Genomic DNA, 26,009 nt, shown 5'->3' with positions numbered 1-26,009 from the left:
ATAGTTGAGTTTTGGGCTGGAGAACCTAACGGACTAAGGGGGAACGAAATTATGATGGGGATCCATCATATTTTTGTCCAAGGTCCCTAATCTAGAAGGTTCTATGGGCTGCTTGGTGATTAAGCTGTCCATTCGGGTTTAGGCTGAAACCCTAGCAGCCAACAGTATAAATAAGACCCCTAGGCTATGGAAATCGGCTACTCCTTGATTCTAAGAGAACTCTAGGCCGATTTCAGCACCTCTCTCATCCTCTCTCATATTTCATTCTTGCTTGTGGGTTTGTGAACCATTAGAGGAGTTACATTTGTGACTCTAAGCTCAAGATCAAGAAGATTGCAAGGATTCAAGCTACTTGAAAGAGGTAAACCACTTAGATCTGTTTTCTTTATGATAATTTCGAATTATATATGATAGATCTAGGTTTGTAAGTCTTGGAATCAAAGCATGTACAATAGAGAAACCTAGATCCAATAATTAGGGTTTGTATGAGCATATAGGAATGTTTCTTATGCATAAAACCCATCACTCATGTACGCGTGGATATAAAGAATGTCGAAGACGGAGTTCGTATGCGAAAGATATGAATTTATGAAGTTCGAGGCATGCTTACCAAAAAGGGAACGCCCCGCGTTCGGGGCTCAGAGCTAGTCCTGTCGCCTGTCAAGTCCGATGTTCGTAAGCCATGACGCATGGCAGAACGCGTTGCGTTCGTTCAGCGAACACGCTGTGTTCATTTAGGGATCGCGATGCGTTCGGAGGCCAGACCCCTCCTATAAATAGGATGCAAGGGCTGCCCGGGTTTGGTTGCTTTCCTCTCATTCCTTTCACCTTAAAACACCTCTCAAGCCCCTCTAAACCACCTCGAAGCCCCGGTAACACCCCTAGCACACGACGCAAGTCCCGACGTCCGAAGTTCCTGAGAAATAAATGTTTTCCAGTCGAAGTACTGCCCGCGTGAAGCCCAGTTTTCACAAGAAACCCGCGGTTACGTCAAGAACGATCATCCTTATCGAAACGTGACCCGATTCATCATTTATCAAGTGAGTTCATACCGCTATCACTACGTTTTCAAATACTTTTTAAGTGTTTTAAACACTTTTAAAGGGGGGAATACAAGTAAACAAATGGCTAAAATCGTGTGAAACATCGATCTTTTGATATACTTTTCATACTGTTGTTTTAATTATCTTATGAAGTTATTATCATGCAAAACACCTCACAACACAACTTAACCTCCGGGTATACAATATGTTTTGTAAATGAAATACGTTTTATTAATACGTTTGCATACTACATCATATCAAGGGTAACCATTTCAACTATAACATTATGTGTATTCGACAAATCACAATTTGTTATTATCCCTTTGTTAAAACTGTAGAAAGGGTAATAATTTTGGACATAAACATACACACTTTTGCATACGTGACTTAATTGTTATCTCGAATTGTCAAAAGATTTTTCATCATATTACTCGTGAACATCGTTGTTAGCAATCATGTGATGTCATATGGCTTTGTTTGTACCAAACGAAAGTCCCCACCTATAACCAGAGTCTCTTGGAGGGAGAGCGTGACAAGTGTGTATAGATCTATATGGGGCTGACGACTTCGCACCCTGACTGTTAGCTACAGTCCCCGGGGTGACAAATGTCAACATTAGGTACTGCATCTAGTGTGGTTATGAGGAACTCATAACACGCGGAAACAATGACTCATGCACGTAGTAATACATAACTCAATCATGCTCGGGGGGTAATAACTATATTATAGAGTATTATCAGCATGTTTAGAATTCAGGATAAACACTTCCACAACTAGGTTTACTTAATAATAAAACTATACATCTTCATTTCTAAGCATGGCATATTTGCTTACAGGTTACAGTCTTGGTCATTTAAGACTGCATCTCATTTTAGGAAAATATAGGATATTCCTGGTTCAAATACATTCATTTGTACAAAAACGATTTACAACATCATTCTGAAGAAAATATCGGATTTTCTCGAAACAAACGCGGACTTTTCAAATGACATTCATCTACACAAATAACAACTTATGACCTCACCAACTTAAATGTTGACACTTTTTCTTTGATATAACTTATATTCTCAGGAAATCGCTAAACCAGGTTAGCAACTGCTTTTGAAGACTTACGCACAGGCCTTAGTTTAATCTTTTGGATATCATATTGTAATTGACTTTTGCAAACATGTAATACTACAATCATGTAAACTTTTCAATTATGTATATGATGTTCGTGTGTAATTTCTTTATTATTTATTTGTTATGATACTATACATGACGTCCTCCGCCCCCGAATGTTTCCGCCATTCTGGATTTGGGGTGTGACAGATTGGTATCAGAGCATTGTTTATAGTGAACTAAGTATATCAAAACCATATTTTGATAAACAACTATAAACACGATTGGGAAAAAACACTTTGATTAAGAGATATACTTTTTAAAATATAGTTTTATTAAAAGTACACATGCATGCATTACATAACAGTAACAGTATCACAAGGGAAACCAATACAAAAGTATTATAGATGAGCTGTGTACTACAGGTATGCCTTGGGATATGTAATCAGAACTGGGACAAATACAACTTGATCAATTATATTTATCTGAAAGATGACTAACGTATGCCAGGGAAAAGCTGATGTGGACAACAAGTCTAAAACTTACCAAACTTATAAACTTTAGAATCAAACATAACGTCTAGAATACTATAGGAGTATTTTGTAAATACAATAGTTTAACCTACATGTTTAGATTTACATGTTTTAATTTTTGGACAATTCTCATATCCCTATTCTCGCACAAACGCAACGGCAGGATACCATCTACCAGGGGACCCCTACTACACGAACCAAGGCAATGGAGGATGGGTAGAAGATGATCCAGAGAAGGATCCCGAGGAAATTATGGAAGGATTCGAGGAAGAAATACAAGAAGACTCCGACACCGACCCCGAAACCAATAACTTACCTTTAGTGACTTCAATTCAAAATCCTAATCCCCGATAATGATTTCAGGGCCTAACACCTCTGTGGGTAGTGAACCTGAATAAGTGGAGCAACAAACAAGGTCAATCGCCTCCGTACAATGGATACTGAAGCTTTTACAATCTGAGCAATGGAGGCTTAGCAGACAGAGTCCTTCCTATACTGATTCGCCGAATTGCTCACAATGATGAGCAAGGAAGGGCAACTATCCAACGAACCGAAGAGAATGATGCGAACACCCGAGTCAATACAGTTCACATCCGACAATTAAAATCAACTCATAGGAGAAACATGAATCACAATGAAGATCTACATAGAGAGCTAACTACAACTCAAACTGCAATCATAAAACTTCGAGCACGCCAGGCAATGTATGAAAATCGTATGCGCGGGATGGAGCGTCAGTTGGCAGAACCAAAGGCTCATCCGAGCAGTTCCCATAACAAGTAGAGGACACTCTACTCACCCTTTCTTTTGGATTGTGGAATAACCTTTGTACGTACTCCAAGTAGTACTCTTTTCATGTAAACCTCCCCGTCTAGCAATTTCTGTTTCACTAGACCTCTATGCTATCAAATTTTCCCTGTGTGGTATGTTGTAGACCTACGCCAAGGTCGAATTTTCCGAATTCGATGTAACTTCTATACCAACTATTTTGACAGACTTCTTGTTTCCTTTAAAGATCATCATTATCAATCCATGCTTTGGGCTATGTAAACAGTTCGTGTCATAAACTATTTTAGCGACTCACTACACTATCCTTGTTGACCTAATCTATGGAAGTTCAATGTTATTGAACTTGGAAACTTTGTCGAAGTTTTACCACCGTTTTATTCTTTAACCCTATAGCTGAAAAATGCCGCCTCGCAAATCAGACAGATGTAATCCCCCGATAAAATCCAACACCTCTATCACCTACATCCTTTAGAGAAAGAGACGGTTACCATAGGATAACAAACCTCTACAACTTCAACTAGGGAAATCAAAACAATGATGGAGATTCAACATGCCTGAGAAAAATCAAAAACACCAAATAACATCCCAGAAGTACGGGAATTTCCTGGCATTTTTCCAAAAGAACGACCAGGATTTCCACCACAACGTCAAGTGGAGTTCCGAATCGACTAAATCCCAGGAGCTACCCTAATAGTTAAAATCACCTCACCATCCAGCTCCAGCGGAGATGTAGAAACTTTCCAATCAACTTAACAAACTTCTCAGTAAAGAATTTTTTAAACCAAGCTTCTCACCAAGAATAGCACCGGTCTTGTTCGTGAAGAAGAAGGATGAATCGTTTCGTATGTGCATTGACTATCGAGGGCCGAGCAAGTTTAACATTAAGAATCGTTACCCACTACCTCACATAGAAGTTCCCAAATATCTACTAGAAATGGATTGGCTTGGTCTTCACCATGCCAATTGCATGTGCTATGAAAATACCCTTCACTTTCACTGTTGGCTAACGAAAGTCTATCGATTTATAACGACAAGCCCGACACAACTCCCAAATCGTTCCTAGTTTCAAAATCTTGTAGCACTCATGTGAGGAGTACTATATCCTTTGCAACCTTACCGAAGTTTTACCGATAGACTATTTAGGAATAGCACACGTACGACGCGTCAAGTTCAAACATAGAGGCTAGGAATGATTACAGTTAACCTATCACTACAAATGTGTACGCAATCTGTATATACAAGGTGGTGATAAACGGACCAGGTAAGAATTCAACCATGAACTTCAAAACGAAACGACCTGTATTACGAGTGAACAATGCTAACATTTAGATAAACATATTCAAACAAACCCAAATCCACACGACCTCTACCATTCGAAGCAATACACGGAGTAGTGAAGGTCCGCAGGAACACCCACACTAGGATCTGGGTTCACTAGGGAACAAGAAAATTCAAATGGAACAGAAGTACACACATCCTTCCTCAACAATTGATGTCCTAGTCAAAATGCGAATTTCGGGACGAAATTCTCTCTAACGGGGGGATAATGTAACACCGGCAAAAATTAAGTCAAAATAAAATTGTTCAGTAACCATAATTGAGTATACTAAGTGGTAGATATCATAACAAGGTTTCGAAAAATATAAAGAACACTAAAATCCGAGTTATAACGAAGAAGTTATGACCAATCGAAGATCCGCGACAATACCAGTAAAACACTGTTAAGCAGAAAACGCGAAATTCCAATAAAATACTTTTTAGCCTTAAAGTATCTAAATGAAAGTCGTATATATCATTAAACCGTGAACATACATAAAAAGAACGCCCAAATCTGACTTCGTATGAGGAAGTAATGACTTTACGAAGTTTCAGATATATTGGTAGGCAGCTAAAAACTCGAAATAGAGATCGAGCGATTTTTAGCCAACACAACCTGAACAAGAATTGAAGGTCTCATTAATAGTAGTACAACAGTAAAAAGACAGACAAAAAAGGACACCGGATGAAGAAGTTATGGATTTTTAACGGACTTTTCCAGTCCCGGCCAGTTAAAAATATAATATTAAAAATAAATTCAAAACTAGCCGACGGATTCGGAACGAAAGTTGTAGAGTATCTTCTCACCTACGCATGGATATAAAGAATGTCGAAAACGGAGTTCGTATGCGAAAGATATGAATTTCTGAAGTTTGAGGCACGCTTAACAAAAAGGGAATGCCCCGCGTTCGGGGCCCAGAGCTAGTCCTGTCGTCTGTCAAGTCCGAAGTTCGTAAGCCATGACGCATGGTGGAACACGCTGCGTTCGTTCAGGGAACGCGTTGCGTTTATTTAGGGAATGCGCTGCGTTCGGAGGCCAGACCCCTCCTATAAATAGGATGCGAGGGTTGCCCAGGTTTGGTTGCTTTCCTCTCATTCCTTTCACCTTAAAACACCTCTCAAGCCCCTCTAAACCACCCCGAAGCCCCAATAACACCCCTAGCATACGACCCAATGCCCGACGCCCGAAGTTCCTGAGAAATAAATGTTTTCCAGTCGAAGTACTGCCCGCGTGAACCCCAATTTTCACAAGAAACTCGTGGTTACGTCAAGAACGATCATCCTTATCGAAACGCGACCCGATTCACCACTTATCAAGTGAGTTCATACCCCTATCACTACGTTTTCAAATACTTTTAAATGCTTTTAAACACTTTTAAGGGGGGGGGGGGGGGGGGGGGGAATGCAAGTAAACACACGGCTAAAATCGTGTGAAACATCGATCTTTTGCTATACTTTTCATACTGTTGTTTTAACTATCATATGAAGTTATTATCATGCAAAACACCTCACAACACAACTTACCCACCGGGGATACAATATGTTTTGTAAATGAAATACGTTTTATTAATACGTTTGCATACTACATCATATCAAGGGTAACCATTTCAACTATAACATTATGTGTATTCGACAAATCACAATTTGTTATTATGCCTTTGTTAACACTGTAGAAAGGGTAATCATTTTGGACATAAACATACACACTTTTGCATACGTGACTTAATTGTTATCTCGAGTTATCAAAAGATTTTTCATCATATTACTCGTGAACATTGTTGTTAGCAATCATGTGATGTCATATGGCTTTGTTTGTACCAAACGAAAGTCCCCACCTGTAACCAGAGTCTCTTGGAGGGAGAGCGTGAGAAGTGTGTATAGATCTATACGGGTCTGATGACTCCGCACCCTGACTGTTAGTTACAGTCCTCGGGGTGACAAATGTCAACATTAGGTACTGCGTCTAGTATGGTTATTAGGAACTCTGAACACGCGGAAACAATGACTCATGCACGTAGTAATACATAACTCAATCATGCTCAGGGTTTAATAACTATATTATATAGTATTATCAGCATGTTCAGAATTCAGGATAAACACTTCCACAACTAGTTTTACTTAATAATAAAACTATACATCTTCATTTCTAAGCATGACATATTTGCTTACAGGTTACAGTCTTGGTCATTTAAGACTGCATCTCATTTTAGGAAAATATAGGATTTTCCTGGTTCAAAACATTAATTTTGTACAAAAACGATTTACAACATTATTCTTAAGAAAATATAGGATTTTTTTTGGAAACAAACGCGGAATTTTCAAATGACATTCATCTATACAAATAACTGCTTATAAACTCAGCAACTTAAATGTTGACACTTTTTCTTTGAAAAAGCTTGTATTCTTAGGAAATCGCTAAACCAAGTTAGCAACTGCTTTCTAAGACTTGCGCACAAGCGTTAGTTTAATCTTTTGGATATCATATTGTAATTGACTTTTGCAAACTTGTAATACTACAATCATGTAAACTTTTCAATTATGTATATGTTGATCGTGTGTACTTTCTTTACTATTCATTTGTTAGGATACTGTACATGTCGTCCTCCATCCCTGAATGTTTCCGCCGTTCTGGTTTAGGGGTGTGAAAGAGTGAGAGAGAGAGAGGGAACAAGTTTCGACCATTTCATCAAGGGAAAAAAATCACTAGCCAAAATTCAAGCCTCAAACTTATATGCATAAAGTGAAAGTATTAACCATTAGGTCTTAACACTTTAAGCATATATGTCCCCATGTCATAAACATGTCTAAGCATGCCTCTTAGACTTAATACTTTTGATTAAACAATTTGAAATCCAATGCACCTCCTCTATCCTCCAACTTTAGGTCATATCGAAGAAAAAGAGAAGATTATGTTTAAATTTTATAAACTCAAATTTTATAAAATTTAAACTTTGTCTTTAGGTAAAAGACAAAAGGATTCAACTAGTCCAAAAGTTTGTACATGACTTATTAATTCATACCATATGAATTATGTAACGTTACATTCTAAAAATTAATTATCTCCTAGAAATAAATAATTCTCAATTTAATTATAAGAGTTTTATTGAATAATTATTAAAATGAAATTTTAATAAATAATCAATTATATCAAGTTGTTATTAGTGTGACCCATTAGTATCATATGTTAGTTAGCAATATCACTTTGATATAACTCTTCAACAAAGTAGACCTTTCAATATATATATATATATATATATATATATATATATATATATATATATATATATATATATATATATATTGTAGCATCTCTAGAAGTTTGAATGATATACACTGTACTGAATTTTAATATTATAGGGCAAGTTGGTCCAACTTGATAAAAATTATGAAATCTTGAACATTATGTTTAGGTAGCATCTTGTTTTATGTTAAAATGTTTTTTACAAGTTGTTATTATGCCCATTAGAACTGGGTTTATATTATTGATTGTGTGATTTTTGTTGTAATAGTGAGTAATGGAGGATTTTTAAGTACTTAAACTACAAACGAGAACGTGAGGTGTAATATTAGAGTTATATGACACGTATAGGGTACTTTGACATAGAACGGTGAAGTACATTTCTATTATGAAAATGTGTTTAATGCTATGGGAAACTCAACATATTATATTAGTATTATGCAATGTGTTTTAAAGTATAATGATGAATGGGGTAGAGCTATAACATGAAACATGAATACACAACACGTATGGTTTATAGACCCAAATAATATTATATTCATGATGGATTTGTATATTAACCTCATTTTATCATTCCTTCGAGTTCTACATTAAGGTTCTAAGGTTTAGACATTTGTATCAAATCCAAGGAAATTCAAGGAGGAACAAGATTCAAGTTATCCAAGTTCATTTAGGTAATTCCTTCTTCTTCATTTAGTCAAATTCTTACGATCATCAATGGTGGAGCTTGAAGGAATTTCCAGAAGTTGATAATTATGCATTGGATTCAAAATTTAATGTTGTTATAAGTAATATGAACATTAATTCAAGATTTAGTTGTTGATTGCTTATCTGAATTGTTGAATTTGACATAGGTAATCTCAAACCCTAATTAGGTGATTTGTGAGAAAATGTAAATTAAGCTTATAACTTAATGAATTAAGTCATATTGACAATACATTTTTGGAACTTAATTTATTTTGAGACAAAAAGTTGAAACATGAAATTTATGTGATCATGTAAATAATCATTGTGAAAATGAAGTGGGGATGGGCTCTTTATGAGATAGGTTATGTTAATAAAAGCTTAATATGCTGATTGAATAGATATTTGGCAATGATATTTAGTTAAGGAAACTTTTTCAAGAAGCACCAAGTGAAAGACAAGGTTGATAGTTCATTTTCACTAGATAGCAAGGTGAGTACATGTAATTTTAGTCAATGAAATTTTTGTCAATAAGCACCAAGTGAAAGACAAGGCTAATAGTTAGTTTTCATTAAATAACAAGGTGAGTACATGTGTCTTTTTTCTTAATGGGATGCATCATTTTACTAAGAATTTTAACTCTATTGTTTCTTTCGAAAGAATATTTTTGTATTCTAAAATAATTTATAAAAGGTAAAAGCATAATCTCAGTCTTAAGTACTTAATTCTTTTAAGGTGATTTTTCTACAATGGTTTTGATAAAATGAATACATTGAAAGATTAAATAGTATTTGAAATAGTTTTGAAAGAGAAAAGTAATAGTTGAGGAGTAAATGAACTCTTTTCAAAAGAGTTGGTTAAATTTTTTGAATAGTGTGTAATTTTATATAAAAAAAACCTTGCAAGAGTAGGTAGAGTATATGTGATTTTGAAAGATAAAAGTGTCATATAAGCTTATGTTAAAGATTTTAAATTTGTTAATTCTTTGATATGATAATTTTTTATAATATCAAGTTATTAATGATTTCTAGATCAAGCATGGCATATGTATGTGATTGAGTCTCTAAAAGAAAATTCGTGATCATTCATATATTGAATGTGATTACATATCATAAAGTAGTGTCTTGAAAATTATGATATCCCAAGAAAGGAATAAGGGATGACTATACCGGGAGCGTACAACCTTTCATAAGGTAATATGTAAAGTTACCTTAATGGGTTGCTTTGTTCTTCATATTTTAGTAAGAGTTGATAATTAATATTGTGACATTTGTATGAATAACACCCTAAGATTTAGATTTTTACATAACCGTAGGACCATATGTTTATATAGAGGTATTATAGGGGAAGGCCAATAAGTTTTAGTTTTGATTGTGATCATACATGAAATATATATATATATATATATATATATATATATATATATATATATATATATATATATATATATATATATATATATATATATATATATATATATATATATATATATATTACATTACATTACATGAAGTAGATTAAAATGAAAGATGTTATCAAATGCTTTTATAATACTTTATGTGTAAACCCATTTCTTACGTATGTTTTGTTTAAATGCCATGTACTCCAAGCTTATGGGACAATATTTTTCATAAGTGTTTTGAAAACCATAGTAATTAATTATTGAGAAAATTTAGATATTATAAGTTGGTATCAAAGTCATAGCTTATGCAAATTTGGTATGGATTGTCCATAACTAGAATCAAATTTGTGAGGAAAATTAAAGAAACATAGTGGTTTAAGGTCACTACTATTCACATTACTCAGGTCTTATGTGCTCATACTAGATGTTATTCTTTCATGACTCATAAATGTCATGCTATATTATGATACGTGACTTGGTTTTCTTCATAGATTATATTACAAAACCTTGAGGCACTGAATTCGAAATATTTAATGGAAAATGACCATCACCAGAAGTGACGTTGTGTCCCTGCTTGATGGACAAGTGTCGATCTCTATATCTAATAATAGTTATTGATTGATTACTACGAAAGCTACCAAAATACTTTTTAAAGAAGATACATACATGTATTGTTGACGAACATATAAAGGAATGACAAAGTGACATGAAGTGCACATCAAGGAGTGCAAATCTGAAAGCAAGGTTGTAAAAAACGCTCGACGTTAGCTAGTCGATGGACTAGGGTTAAGCGATTAATCGGCTAAGCGGTGATTAATCGGGGACCATTAATTGCTAATTTGCTGAATTTTAAAAACTTAAATATGACTAATATCATATCAAAGTTCATAAATACCACTAATATTATAACAGAATAGGTTAATATGATTAATACAACACTAATCATGCCTCAAATAGTTTCCATTGAGATAAAACTTCTTCAAAATGTAAAAATTTCATCGTTTTATACTGTTTCACTCATTATGTATGTAGGGATTAATCGCTAGGCGCCCTTTAATCGGTCGAGTAGCGCCTAGGGATTAATCGGAGATTAATCGGGACCTAGTCGGGATTTTTACAACAGTTTCTGAAAGAATGTTACACGATTTATTTGATTTCCGTCTAATTTTTTGTAACATCCCAATTTTCAAGACCAAAAATTTCATTTTTAATTAAGTAGCTTATAAAATTGTTTATTGAAAAACATCATCGATATCATAACATCCCATAAATCAAATGTCATAAAACATGTCGTGAAATAATAATAATGTCAGAGTACAATGCCAAGAACATCATAGTGCGGAAATCATGTGTGTGCGATGCACTGCAACTGTACCGGCTCCTTCCCCTTTGCTGAAAAGGTACCTGAAACAAAACTGAAAATTGTAAGCACAAAGCTTAGTGAGTTCCCCCATCATACCACATACCACATAAGGCCCGTCCATCGGTATCTTTCAACCAGTATCCAACTGGCATGATTGGGAGTTGGGCTCCTCTTCGGTATCTTTCAACCGGTAGCCGGGAGCTAACCTCCCCTTCGATCTCACAACCGGTAACCAAGAGCTCACCTCTCCTTCAGAATCTTTTAACCGGTAGCCGGGAGCTAACATCCCCTTTAGGTATCTTTCAACCAGTAACTGGAGACTATTTCACCCCTACCACTACCACATAATAGCATATCATGAGCATATATCTAGGCGTGCAAAGGTGCTGTCTACCCTTTCAGTATCTTTCAAACGGTAACTGGGGGCTGTTTCGCCCCTACTACTACTAGCACATTTAGCATTCTAGCACATAATCATAACATATATCAGCATCCTGGATAATTATCACAAAGACAATCATCTCTACTATAATCTCCTACTGGTGGGCCGGCTTTGTTGCCTTAGACCCACTTCTACTGGAAGGTAACTCACCTCAGTTTCCTAAAGTGTCTAAACTGTCCTCGCTGCCGAGATCAACTCCTCTCGATTCCTACACATAACTATCTTCCTTAATTACCATTTCATGGTCAACTCATGTCAAAGTCAAAGGCAAGGTCAACACCTTGGTCAAAGTTAACATTTGGATGACTCAACTCGTCGAGTTGACCCACCAACTCGCCGAGTTCCATAGTCCTTAGAACACTAAAAGCTTTGACCCTACTCGCCGAGTTCTCTTTTATACGAGGTTGGGACTTTCTACCACTGACTCGTTGAGTCATTCTTCATGCAAGAAGGCACATCTAGTCCTGGACTCACCGTTCCTTGTGAACTCGTCGAGTTCGTCTTCATGCAGTTGGGACTTAGTCTTGAACTTGCCGAGTTCTGTTCTTGAACTCACCGAGTTCCATGATCTTCAGGTCTATATTCACATCCATCTTGTTGAGTCCTCTTCAAGACTCAACCAGTTCGATCAGAAACAGAAAATGTTGGGGAACTATAGCCCAACTCGTCGAGTCCCCCAAAATCCAAGTCTACCAAGTCGATTTTACTCGGGCTCAATGCATCTAGAACATAGATATGACCTCTTAGGGTCCATATTACACGTAAATTTACAAACTTGACGTTCATGCATGGGGGTATTTCGCTCAAATTGCCCTAAAATGAGGTTATATGATGCATGAGACTCCCATGGTGATAAAGTTGGCACTTTTATGCCATTAGAATCCTCAATGGTTCTAGATCTGAAGTTCTACCCCCTTAAAACCACAAAACCCTGAAGTTGGCTCTACTAAAGCTTAGAAAAGGTAGAAATGAACCCTAACTAGAGATCTAAGAGATAGATGGTCAAGGTTGAGGCTTTTTACCTTGCATGATCTGGTAATGAAGCAAAACCTTTGGATCTAATTACTTCTTATGGAACCCCCAAGCTTCCACTTCTTTCTTCAAGCTTCAAACAAGTAAAAGCACACAAAAATGGCTCAAGAACACTCCAAATGATTTAGGGTTTCGAGTTAGGGCTTTTCTGGACTGTGAGAGATGATGGAAGCTGAATTGGGACATGATAAGGCATTTAAATAGGGTGAAAACTCTAAATATCAGGGTTTCATCCAGGCAGACCTACTCGTTGAGTCGGGCTACCGACTCGTCGAGTAGGTTACTTAAAACCCGCGTCCAAAGTCAAGTCTACTCGACGAGTTGGGCCTCCAACTCGTCGAGTCCCAGTGTAAAACATGCAAATATTTAAATTTAAAATACGTACCGGAAACCGGGTGTTACATTTTTTAGATCAATCAGTAAAACATGAATACGCTCTGAGTACTAGGTCATGCTAAATGACAATATAACTCGATGAAAGAGAAAGGGTTTGATAACAATATAAATGTGTTATCTCTGAAGTATGTGATTAAAGAGGGTCGAATAACTATGTGAAATCAGGCCAACTGGAGATAGTTGAACCATGGATAAGTGTTTGAAGAAGACCTAATGATAGGTGGAAACTTATATAAAAAGGTAAATCAAAACAAATACAAGTAAGTAAAGAAAGATAATATATAGTTAAGTGAGAAATGAATATTTTGGTTTGTCACCTGTGGACAACCATGAAAATTCAAGTATTAAGAATTAAGAACGATAATGAGTATTGGTTAAGCAAATGAAAGTAAAATGCCTAAGCAAGTGTTAGGCAAAGGGCTAAAAAGAAGATGAAATAATAGGAAGTTATGACTTCTAATAAATAACAATGTAGATATCTAAAAGTATAGTTTTTTTTTTGACAACTTTCAAAGTAAAGGTATATTTCCTTAAATCAGAAAATGAAAAAGCATGAAATCTAACATGAATAGAATGGGTTGTGAAATACTTCTTGGTTTTTCGTGATAAGGAGAATAAGTTGAAAGAAAAGGAAAGCACAACAGTAAATGAAATACACAATGGTAGTGTCGACCAATAAAATAGAAAAGATTTTTAGTAAGTGATCTTAAATGTATGAGAATACATTTTCATTAACGACGAATGATATGAAGAGGAAGTGTTATAAATTAAACATTTACAAAGGAAATATAATTTTGTAGGAAATACTCCAAAGTATTCCTTGATTTTTGGAAAGGGATGCAACTTAATGCAAAGAAAATATTAGTGAGTTGTAGATTTTTTAAAGTACATACTCTTGATGTACTAACTTGGGAAAGTATAATACCTTAAGGACAAAGAGTTTGCAAGCGTTTCTTCCAAATATCCATGTGTAACGATGAATGGAAGTAGTAAGAGAATGATTTCTTATGATGAGTAAGGTAAAATCCATAATTAAGATATAAATGGGCTAAAAACTTAGACAAGGGGTTAGGTAGAATGTGGAATGTAAGAAGACACAGAAGGTATAAATATCAGTACACAAAGTATAAGTCTCAAGAAGAGATGACTCAAAGTTAATGGGATTTTAGAAGGATTGATTAAAATACAAAGGTTCTAAGAGAATAAGAGATATGGAAGATGGACTTCTATATTGTTGGAAATTTTTTTGAGCAGATTATGTGAGTCTATATGTATATGGTACTCGGTCAAAGTATAACCATTAGTTTTAACTTAACTTGTAATTGGTTAGACGTAGTCATGTTGATGAGGACTACTATTATATTATGGTACAACTAAAAAGCATGAAAATTGATTAATAAACGTTGTAAACAACCATTTACAATGTAACAAATATAGATCACTCTATTAGCCTTGCATAACTTCCACAAATCTTGCATATGATTCTTTTTAGAAAATTTGTGACATACATCAATAAAAAAATCTTCTCCATGTTTTATATATTAGGGTTTTGACCATTATTCCTCATTCCCACTTTATTCGTACCAAAATTCCAATGCCTATATTTGTTGATTACTACATTAACAATGTCTATCACACAAGTATCATATTGCTTCAGTCCATCAAATCACTATAAACATACTTCCATTGCCAATATTTGTTGATTACCATGTTAACAATGTCGATCACACAATTTGTCACAATGCTTCAATCCATCAAATTACTATGAATAGTCATAATTTAATTATCAAAAAGTAAGTCATCATGTGTAGAGTTTTTTAAGGGCTTTAGACATGAAAGTCCTTAAGTTTGTCAAATTTTATTGGTTTGTCCATGCGGCAATTTTTGGTTTCTTTCTGCCCAATATTTATACACTTTTTTCATGTATGCAACTTAGTCGGTTGGTCTCTCCACAGTAGGCATGGCATGGCATGCCACATCAACGCTATTTTATTTACATAAAAAAGATTTAAAAGGGGGGAAAACATATGTAGGATTGAAAGCTTTAAACCCACATCCTCCTACTTTCTAGGGCACTCACTTACTACCAAGCTAAACCAATTTCATGCAATTATTGCTAAACAATAATATGTGTAATCTTTATAACACCTATACAATAATAAACATTCATCTTTTAACTCAACCAACAAAACGGCTTGGACGGAAACACTAACATCCGAATTTCCAGCAATCATAATTTGAAGACGGTTATTGAAGAGGAAGCGAGAGATGGCGTAATTATTTATTAGAGGTTGCGATGGAGCCGGTGGCCTTAAGGATTTAGATAGAGACATGGTTGAATAAAAGAGAGAGAGTGAGAAAGAGAGAGAGAGAGAGAGAGAGAGAGAGAGAGAGAGAGAGGGTACATATATATAAATAGAGAGGGAGAGAGAGAATAAGAAGATGGGAAAATGCTGCTAACAAGGGTCGCTGAGGCCGGTGGCGATGAGAGAGGTGGGAGATCGAAAGAGTTTTTGAAGAATGGTGGAAGTAGTCTTTTTTTGGAAATGGCTAGTGCAAGGAGTCAACTGATATGGAAGAGAGACGATGATGGAGAAGAAAGTCATTGGAAGTCAATGGTGGTGGAATACACATGTATGGGGTGGAGAAGCAGCATATGGTGGAAAGTTAATGGAACATCTACTATTCCTAAAGGAACATGAAATTTATTAATATAAAGAATAATAATAATAGGATTATTATTATTATTATTATTATTATTATATAAAATGTATTTATTGATATCTAAATGTTTGCAAACCATATTTATTTAAATTTAAACATATAAAAACTATATATATATATATATATATATATATATATATATATATATATATATATATAGAGAGAGAGAGAGAGAGAGAGAGAGAAATGTAGGTTCAATTGAGAAAAAAGGGTTGAGAATGGGGGAATCATTCTCAGCCAATCATTTATCTAACATGTTCAAATAAAAAAAAATTTGTGTGTCCATTTTCATTATGGGTATCTTTGTAAATTAGCAATTTTTTTTACATAGAACATACCTGTTCGTTGTTATTAGTTTCCAATTTGATGATATCTTTATCTCGTTTGAATCGGATATGAGGAATTCATTATCAAGATTATTTTCTTTATATAACTCGTTAGCAATTATACGTATTCATTCCATTAATCGTGAAGTTTCGCATTTGTGTTTCAGTTTTCTAATTCGTATTCAATTTCCGCCGATTTGATCAGGTATGTATATCGTTTGAATCGGATAGATCGGAGTTCATTAACAAGATTATTGCTTTTTATAATTTGTTTAGAATTACGCTTATTATCTTCGTTTTGATGTTGTTTAATCGGAGTTCATTATCAAGATTATCAAGTTTCGAATATTTATTGGAGTTATTTCATCGGATTTTTGTTAAGTAGTTTGAGATATTTATTTCGAATTTGAGCTGATTTAATTTTTAATCGGATATAGCGTTATAGTTTTTACATTCTGTACCGATAGAGATTGCTTAATTATATCATCTGATCATATATGATTTGAGTTTCTTTTAGATATTTTGTACATTGAGGTGAGATATATTCGTAATTAACCAGGTTTTCATCTTTACGACTTTTTTTGTGAGATATATTCGTTATATTCGATATTAAGATTGTTTTTGTTTATTTATATAGATCATTTGGTGTATTATGTCGAATTCTAATGTTATTGATGGTGATTTGTATTCTTCTATGAGTGAGAGTGAAGAAGAAGACGTTGAGAACTCATTTTATGAAGGTATCAGTTATTGAATTATTTTATTGTTTTTAATTTTGTTGATTATCATTTATTTACATATGAATATGTTAATATGAATAAATTGTTGTCTTATTCATATATGAATAATCATATGATAATTGTAATTTCGAATTTTTTTTTTCGTTTTATTCATATATGAATAAGTTATGTGTTATTTAATATATTTTGAATCCTCATGAATTTTATGTATTCATATATGAATGTTTTTTATTCATATATGAATACTTTTTTTCATTTATATGAGTTTGATGTATTCATATATGTTATTGTTTTATTCATGCATTATTATTTTAAGTGGTGAATCTTCAAGTTTAGTACATGATGCACAATATTGTGATGATATAATTGGAGAACATGTCTATAAGCTAGATGTACATGTTCAACTTATTCCATTTAAGGGTTTAATCTTCAAATCATTAAAGTTGGCTATCAAAATGTATTCTGAGTATGCTGAAATTGGTGGTTTTGATGTTAGACTGAGCACACAGTCAAGGTTTGATAACAAGATTATAAAGAAGAAACATGTTATATGTAATTGTGGTGGTAAACAGAAAAAGAAATCTTGTGACACATTAGGTACAAGTGGTGTTATGAGGAAACGAAATTCAAATTCAAGAGCTATTGGTTGTCAAGCAAAGATTATATTTGAATCTGTGTATGGAACTCCAGATTATAAAGTTTTTCAGTTTGATGAACTTCACAACCACCCACTTGAGAAGAGAAGCGATTTAAAAAAAGCGAGACAAATGTCATATTCAGAAAAAGAGTTTATTGTACGTTCTTCCACATCAAAAATAGGTCCAAATATGGCTCATAAGTTGAGGGCAAGTTTGAGAGGTGGGTATGAGTTTGTAAAGCCAAAAGTAGTTGACTATAAAAATTTAAGGAGAGATATCAACATGGTTATTGGTTATAAAGATGCCCAGATGATAGTGAACACAATGAATGACCATCGAGCTCATTATCCAAATTACTCATTTGAGTTTAATTATCAAGATGATATTTTGGACTGTATGTTTTGGGCTGATGAAATGGAGAAGACATATTATGCTGAATTTGGTGATGTTATCTTGTTTGATGCGACTTTCCGAACAAACAAGTAAGCTATTTTATTTATTTTTGTTTATAGCTTATTCATATATGAATATTTTTATATTAAATTATTAATACATCAAAAATTGACGTTAATGAACATTTTTTTTGTGTGTTAGGTATCGAATGGTTTTTGTTCCATTTACTGCTATTGACCATCATAAAAAATCGATTACTATTGGATCTGGGTTGCTAAGCAATGAAAGCATTGAGTCTTACTCTTGGTTGCTTAAAGCATTTCTTAAAACTCATGGGAAAGAACCAAAACTTGTTTTAACCGATCCAGATGCTGCAATAAAACAAGCTGTTGAGAATGTGTTTCGTAATTCAAAGCACCGATTATGTATGTGGCATATAATGAAAAAGTTGAAAAAAAGGTATTATTTTAATATATTTCAAATATATTACTTATTAGTATATTCGTTTATGAACATTGATTGTTATTTTACTTATTATTATTTATTCATTTTTGAATATTTTTGTTTAAATACAGATATCAGATGATTTATTTACTAACACAGACTTTAGAAAAAGGTTTTCAAAGCTTGTTTGGGACATTAATATGAATCCTGATGTTTTTGAGGTGAAGTGGGGTTTGCTTATGAAGGAATTCAATCTTGAAGACACAAGATGGTTTAAAGACATGTTTACAATACGTGATTCATGGATACCTGGAGATATTCCAATGTGTGTTTGATGAAGACTACATCGAGGTCAGAGAGTATGAATTCATTCTTTAATACATACTCAGAAAATGGGAACTTACTTTTGAGTTTCATGATGAATTACGACACTGCCATTCAAAAGCAAAGGAATACTCAACGAGATCTTGATAAGGCATCAAAGAAAGCATCATATAAAATGCAAACACCTCGAGAAATAGAACTGCAAGCATCAAAGGTTTATACAAGTACATTATTTTTTAAGGAGTAAAAAGAAATATATAAAGCATGTTTTTTCTGTACATACTCATATGTTGGTATTGAATGTCACACCCCAAAACCGGAACGGCGGAAACGTTGTAGAGGTGGATGACGTCATGTCAAGTATCACAACACATGCATTATAGTAATCAAAGTACAACAAGACATTGCATTAATAGTAATAATTTTACATGGTTACATTCCAATACATCAAAGAATACAAACAAATATAATAAATACAACAAGGTACTAAGCCGTCTTCATCAACAGCTCCGGAGGTGTACCTGTCTAATGTTAACCTGAGAATACAAGTTATTTGAAAAGCGAGTATCAGCATTTTACAAATGCTGGTAAGTTCATAAGCATTTAGTGACGTTTTCATTCAAATAACTTTAATAAAAGTAGTAGTTTATGAGGAAAGAAAATGACATCAGGGAATAACATATGCCTCAGCAGTGAGGACTGCTGACTAAGGCAAGGAATCATAGACTCCAGGAGAGTATCGAACGAACAACATGCCTAGTTCAGTCTAACAAATAGAGACACAGACCCCAGAAGGTACCAAATGAAAGGTACAACTGGTAAGGTCTAAAACAGTGAATACAGACTGCAGACAATATCAAATGAAAGATACGTGTAGCTAGGTCTAAAACAGTGAATACAGTGAATACAATGAATACAACGAATACAGTAAATACAGTGGATACTGTGAATACAGTGGATACAGACCCCAGACAACATCAAATGAGAGATACGTCTTGTAAGGTCAAAACAGAGGAGAAAGACCCCAGACAGTATCAAATGAAAGATACGTCTTGTAAGGTCAAAACAGTGTGACTCTGAAATTGAATTACCAGCATACAGTGTAAATTGCTGGCGAAATACCGTTACCTTAAAGCCAATGAATTATAAGGTAACCCGGGATACTCGTAACCATACGGACTAGAGTACCAGACGCCCTACAAGCGTCTAAAATGTGACATTTGTCACCCATTGGCTTAGTAGGCCGGGACTGTAGCTAGCAGTCTGGGTGCGGGGTTGTCAATCCCGTATAGATCTATACACACAATGTCCGCTCTCCCTACAGGAGACTTTGGTTACCAACTAGACGACGGAGAAGGGCGTGTCCTGAAGATGCATCCCAAATAGTGGGTAGAGACTTCCAACTAGTGGGTTTCTAATGTAAGTGTTGAACTAGAGGTAGAGACTCTTAACTGAATTGACTGAAGTAAACCCGTATGTCTATGCTTGTGTACATAATATATAAGTAATGAATCAAATGACCTTCGGATGGACATCCGATCCCACCAGACCACATCTCAACGAAGAAAAGGAAATAGGGCAGACAAGCCTTCCTAAGTCCTTCAATCATTATTTATATGCATCTATACAAGCACATACATACATCTAACTACGACTGAGTGTGTATCAAGTAGGAGTGATCTCTGTGAAGTAGGAGTGTCTAACAAGTGAAGTAGGAGTGATCGCAAGTGAAGTAAGAGTGTCGAACAAGTATAAGCGTATCACGTAGTAGAGACGACAATAAGTGAAGTATGAGCGTATCGAGTATAAGTGAAGTAGAGTCGATATCAAGTATAAGCGAAGTAGAATCGTATCACTAAGTAAGAGTGTGAATAAGTATAAGCGTCCATCAGGTATAAGTGACTTCAAGTATAAGTGAAAGCGTTACAGAGTAGGAGTATAAAATAAGTATAAGCGAAGCAGCAGTATTTAACAAGTAAAAGTATACGTCGTGAAAGTGAACTTTGATGAAAAACCTTTATACTCGGGAAAATCACAATTTGTATTCTTTTGTAAAATAAGTTTGAAAACCTTTGGAAATCTTTCATAAATCAGTTTGAAAATGGAACTTTGGTAAAGCAATAAAAGTAAGAACTTGAACAAGTGAAAACCCATTTTGAAAGCCATTTATAGTGTCCTACTCGGTAAAACAGTGTACATTGGTAACATCTTGTGCATGCGGGTTATCAATCACATGTAACATCTTGTGCATGCGGGTTATCAATCACATGTAATTATGTGATAGTTACAAAATAGGGTAAGGATTATCCTAAGGATAGGTTGGACGAATTTGAGGTGATAAGTACCTTAGAATTCGATCATGATAAGGATTCAAGGCTTATCTTATGGGTTGCTTGGTAAGCAAGCAACTAGATAAGGATAAGGACTGAAACCCTATCTCTACACCTATATAAACCCCCTTTGGCTTATGATTTCGTCCAGACCTTCCTAAGGCTTCTTAGGAACGAATTTAATACCTCCCCTCTCTCTTTATACCTTCTCCATTTGCTCTTGGTGTTTGTAAGCCATTAGAGGAGTGACACTTGTGACTCTAAGCCTTCCAAAGTCAATACAAGGAGATTTGGGATTGTTATTGCTACATAACAATCAAGGTAATATTATAAACCTATTCTTATGTTAATATGATTACTTATATGCTAGCATTAGGGTTTTATTATGTGTTCATAATGTTGTGTATCTAATAGAGAAAACATAGATCCAATGCAAGGGTTGCATGTACACATAGGATTGTATGTACAAATCCCATCAGTGGTATCAGAGCCTTTGGTTAACTTGTTTTCAATTAGTATTATACAATATTATGAACTTGACATATTAGGGTTTATAGCCAATAAACCCTTGGAGGCTAGAAATTTCGAGATTAGGGTTTCTATACCCTAATTTGCGAAAATTTGAAAGGGTTTCAAATCCTTTACTTAAGCCTCAAGATTTCGAAATCTAGGGTTTGAAAAATCCCATGATTTTCGAAATTAGCCTCCTCCCCAAGATAAGATCCTAAATTTTAGGGATTTGGATTATCCCATATCTTGTAATTATCCTCTAGTTGTTATATATGGTAATTATAGATTTTGCATTATCCTAACCATAATTTCGAAATCTAGAGAGATAATTAAGGGATTAGGATATCTTAAATGTATAAATGGTAATTATCCTCATGATTTAGATAATCCCTTATGATTTAATAATTAAATTAATAGTATAATTCAAGATAATTATTAAATCAAGAGTTTTAATATTTAAAATATTAATTTATATGGCATATATTCGAAAATTTTAAGAGAGATTAAAACTAAATTGTTTTGAAATGTTTCAAAACTTGCCCTCAAGTTTTGGAATTTAAAAGTTGATTAAAAGTTTAATTAGGATGTTAAATTCTAAAACCCTAGTATTGTTTTGAAAAGGTTCAAATTACACCCTTATGGTTTTATTAATTAATTAAGGTGTATAATTAAAAGAAGTTTAATAAATCCATAAAAGTTTTGGTTTACAATTAAAAATATAATTGTTATATTTGACCACCTAGTATTTTAAAGTGTAAAACACACCCTATACTATATATAACATTAAAAGTCTAACATTATATATATGAATGAGTAAAAGTCAGTCTTACCGTTAGTAGGCCTCATTCACGAAGCTGGTCTATAAGGGGTGTTTAAGGAAATTGCCTATAAAATGGCGATTGAATGGGTATCCACTCTTACCCACCGCACTCTTGACTAGTGGAAGGTCGTTAGCCGAACGGGTAGGATAGGACGAAACCTTCCATTATAAGTATAATGAATTATTAAAGTAACTAAATGTTTTCATAAAATTCCCAATCTTAGTTACTTATGCAAAAGTGAATTGATGCAATTCCATGAAATTACACTTTGTACCCTTGCGAAGACGTTAGTGGAGCGTGTGTGGTTTACCGGCACACTAAATGGTTCTAAGTGAAGGTAGCAAAGGGTGACTCAATGTTTGTCATAGTTCAGTGGAGCGTGTGTGGTTTACCGGCACATCGAATTGATGACTGTAACATGTGAGGGCACCATGTAAGTTTGCATGGTTATTCACACCCGCTTTGTGATCCTCGGCATCCTAGTCACAAACAAGAGGGGCATATCGAGATTTAAACATTCCATTGAAAGTTTAATGAATCTCAAAGGATCTTGGAGTTTTTATAGATTTAAAACTTAAATTCTTTTTCGTTTTTCGTGGTGGAAATTAGTGAATCGTCATTCACTTACCTTCAAATATTCTGCAATTAGGGTTACGGCATCCCTCTCCCGAGTTGTAGAATATTGTGTTGGGTCCTAGCCTTAGTAACTCATTTGGGTGATTTACTAAGGACTCAATCAATCAACTAACTTGAATTCATTTTCTCCCGTTTTGTAGATGTCAAAGTTCGACAACTATGGTCTTCCCAAATCCCGTGAAACAAGATTTCCACATGAAGATGATATTCCACGATTCGATCGAGGAACAAGAGATCATACTTCACTTCCTCCTCCTCCTCCAATTATTCTCCCTAACCCACAAGTTCGAAGGCTTGAAAAGTTCAAGATCACTCAAGCCCTTTTGGCAAGTAAAAATAAAGAAGGAAAGTCGGTGTGTGCACACGTCATAGGGATGAAGTCACACATTGATAGGTTAAGAATGTTGGGATCCGTTGTCTGTGAGGAAATGGCTGTTGATTGGGCTCTTCAGTCACTTCCTAACTCGTATAGTGAGTTGGTAAGAGAGTACTATATGATGAACCACGACGTGACCCTTATAGATCTCACATATATGCTTATTGCTGCTGAATCAGCAATGGTTTGGCGCAATAGAAAAGCAAAGTTGATTGATGAATCTGCCTTCAAGACCTCTATGGATATAGATAATGGCAACGAAAGACATGCTATGATCGAAAAGTTTGATCATAAGAGAAAGGCAATGTCTGAAGTAGTTCCATGTCATGTTCCAATAGAGTCAATTTGCTGTTATTGCCAAGAGAAAGGGCATTGGAGACGAAGCTGCCCTATTTACCTAAGAGATCTAAGAGATGGGAGAGTCAAAACGTATGGCTTTGCTTTAGGTAAAATCCATTGACTAACTCTTTTAATCTTCTATTCTAGATTCTTAATACATAATGTGATAAGATTACAATTGATGTTTTGTAGGATCGAAGAAAAGAAAGGAAGCTTAAGGGAAGAAGTGAGCAAAATCTAACCGTGAAGGAATGGATTTCGATCGCATTTCTCGAAGATTAGATTCTTGAGCTACTACTTAGAGTTAGAATTATATTGCTAAGAAAGAGGTATTAGCATAGTTTTTCAATGAATTGCATTGTAAGGACAAAATTTTTTCCGCAATAAAATAAATTTTGATTTTATATTATTTATTTATCCTTGCAATGACGTATATGAAAAATTGATGTTTGGATGTTTCTGTTATTAGAAATAATGGATTTGGTTCTTATTATGTTATTTATGGAAAGTCGAGAATTTACCAAATAGGGAGAGTTTCTCATCGCCCAAGTTTCAATTGGACAGAAACTTGGAATCATGCAACTTGGTTGCACGATGAATGGGAAATTTCACATTTGGAAATTAGACTAATTCATTGACAAAGTGTCAAGTAAAGGACTAGGAGATCGAGCACACAAAGTTGCGTGTTGATCAAGTCCACCATAAGAGTAAATGTGATTATACTTACAAGATTAAGTGTAATTCTAGATTGATTGAAAAAAGGTTTAAATCAATAGTAGAAAGAATAAGAAGAATCAAGTAGGCAGAAAGATAAAAGTTTCTCCATTCTAAGAAGAACGGAGAGTACCTTTTATGCTTTATGATGGGTCTTAATGTTTAAGAACCATATCTCAATTGATCCTCTAAGTGAGTCTTAGTACAATTGTATGTCTAAGAAGAGGAATCAAGAATTGAAGAAATGGTTAAATCAAGAAGTCAATCATACTTCGTTCCAAAACAAGTCTTAGAGTTAAGATTGTGAAATTGAGTGATAAGTATTAAGAAGGTTTATAACATTCATCAAATGTGGAAAGTTGTGATGTCTTGGATAAGACAAAGACCAACTAGGACCAATTTATGAAGTGTTTGATAAAAGCTACACTAACTCTTGAATATTTGTTTGTCAAGAAATGGTTGTTGACAAGAGAATCTTATATGTCAAGGAGTCAGTGGGAGTCTTAATGGTCTTGAAAGGTTTCAAGAACAAATCAAATAAACCTTATCGATCATCACTAGCACACGAGTTGAGGTTTACAACCTATCGTGTTGACATTATTTTGTTTCGGTGCCAATCCAATCGAGTTAATTATGCATGTGAATCCTATGAGTTCTCATTTGAATGCATAAAAGGCAAGGACCTTGATCAATGGAAAGTACATTGATAAGAAAAGGTGAGCTTCTTAACGACTTGGAAGACATGGTGGGCAGCTGTGCTACCATAAGGCAAGAAATCGAGATTAAGAAAGTTCGATCCATATGAGTTTGAATTTGTCGTAAACTTTGTTTTTAACAAATTCACATGGATAGGAACAAATACACCATTTAAATCTAAGTGTCATAAGATTTCCTCCTTCATGAAAATGATTGTGAGGAAATGCTTTCACTAAGAAATATTTAAGAAGATAGTGATTGTAAAATTGCATTCTCGAATTCGATTATGGTTACGGTATCCCTTTCCATAATTTGAATTGTGAGGTTTGGCAATTAGTCTTAAGTGTTTAGACACACATATGAACTATCGAAGGCAAAGGTGTATAAGTTCAAGAAGCCTTGATAAAAGATTATCAAAGCACTAAGTATGAGAAACATGAACTTATGAAATTCAATAAGCATTGTTTTTCTGAAAGTTAAGCTGTTTCTGAATACGTGTCGAAGCTAGTGGGAGCATAAGTGTTATGTTTATAATAATCATCATGATAGTGGGAGAATAAAAGTTATGATTATATGATTATTAAGGCACCTATTGCAAGTTGGCAATATTAATTATAGAAAACAAGAGTTATACCTTGCAAATTCGTAAGGGTTGTAA

The 26,009-nt window shown here is 34.5% G+C and overlaps 1 protein-coding gene across 1 annotated transcript; it reads left to right on the top strand.

Annotated features, from left to right (window-relative positions):
- Positions 1 to 15,790: 15,790 nt before the first annotated feature.
- On the top strand, positions 15,791 to 18,940 carry LOC111921345 (protein FAR1-RELATED SEQUENCE 5-like). The gene is made up of 6 exons (XM_052771017.1): positions 15,791 to 15,974; positions 16,908 to 16,924; positions 17,028 to 17,130; positions 17,467 to 18,250; positions 18,363 to 18,558; positions 18,737 to 18,940. Exons 1-6 carry the CDS (start codon positions 15,791 to 15,793, stop codon positions 18,938 to 18,940), a joined length of 1,488 nt encoding a protein of 495 aa, XP_052626977.1.
- The last annotated feature ends 7,069 nt before the right edge of the window (positions 18,941 to 26,009 follow it).

Source organism: Lactuca sativa, chromosome 4, assembly GCF_002870075.4.
Source record: "Lactuca sativa cultivar Salinas chromosome 4, Lsat_Salinas_v11, whole genome shotgun sequence".
Classification (NCBI taxonomy): domain Eukaryota; kingdom Viridiplantae; phylum Streptophyta; class Magnoliopsida; order Asterales; family Asteraceae; genus Lactuca; species Lactuca sativa.
The sequence above is the reverse complement of the archived record's forward strand: the minus strand, read 5'-3'. Positions and strand labels throughout refer to the sequence as shown.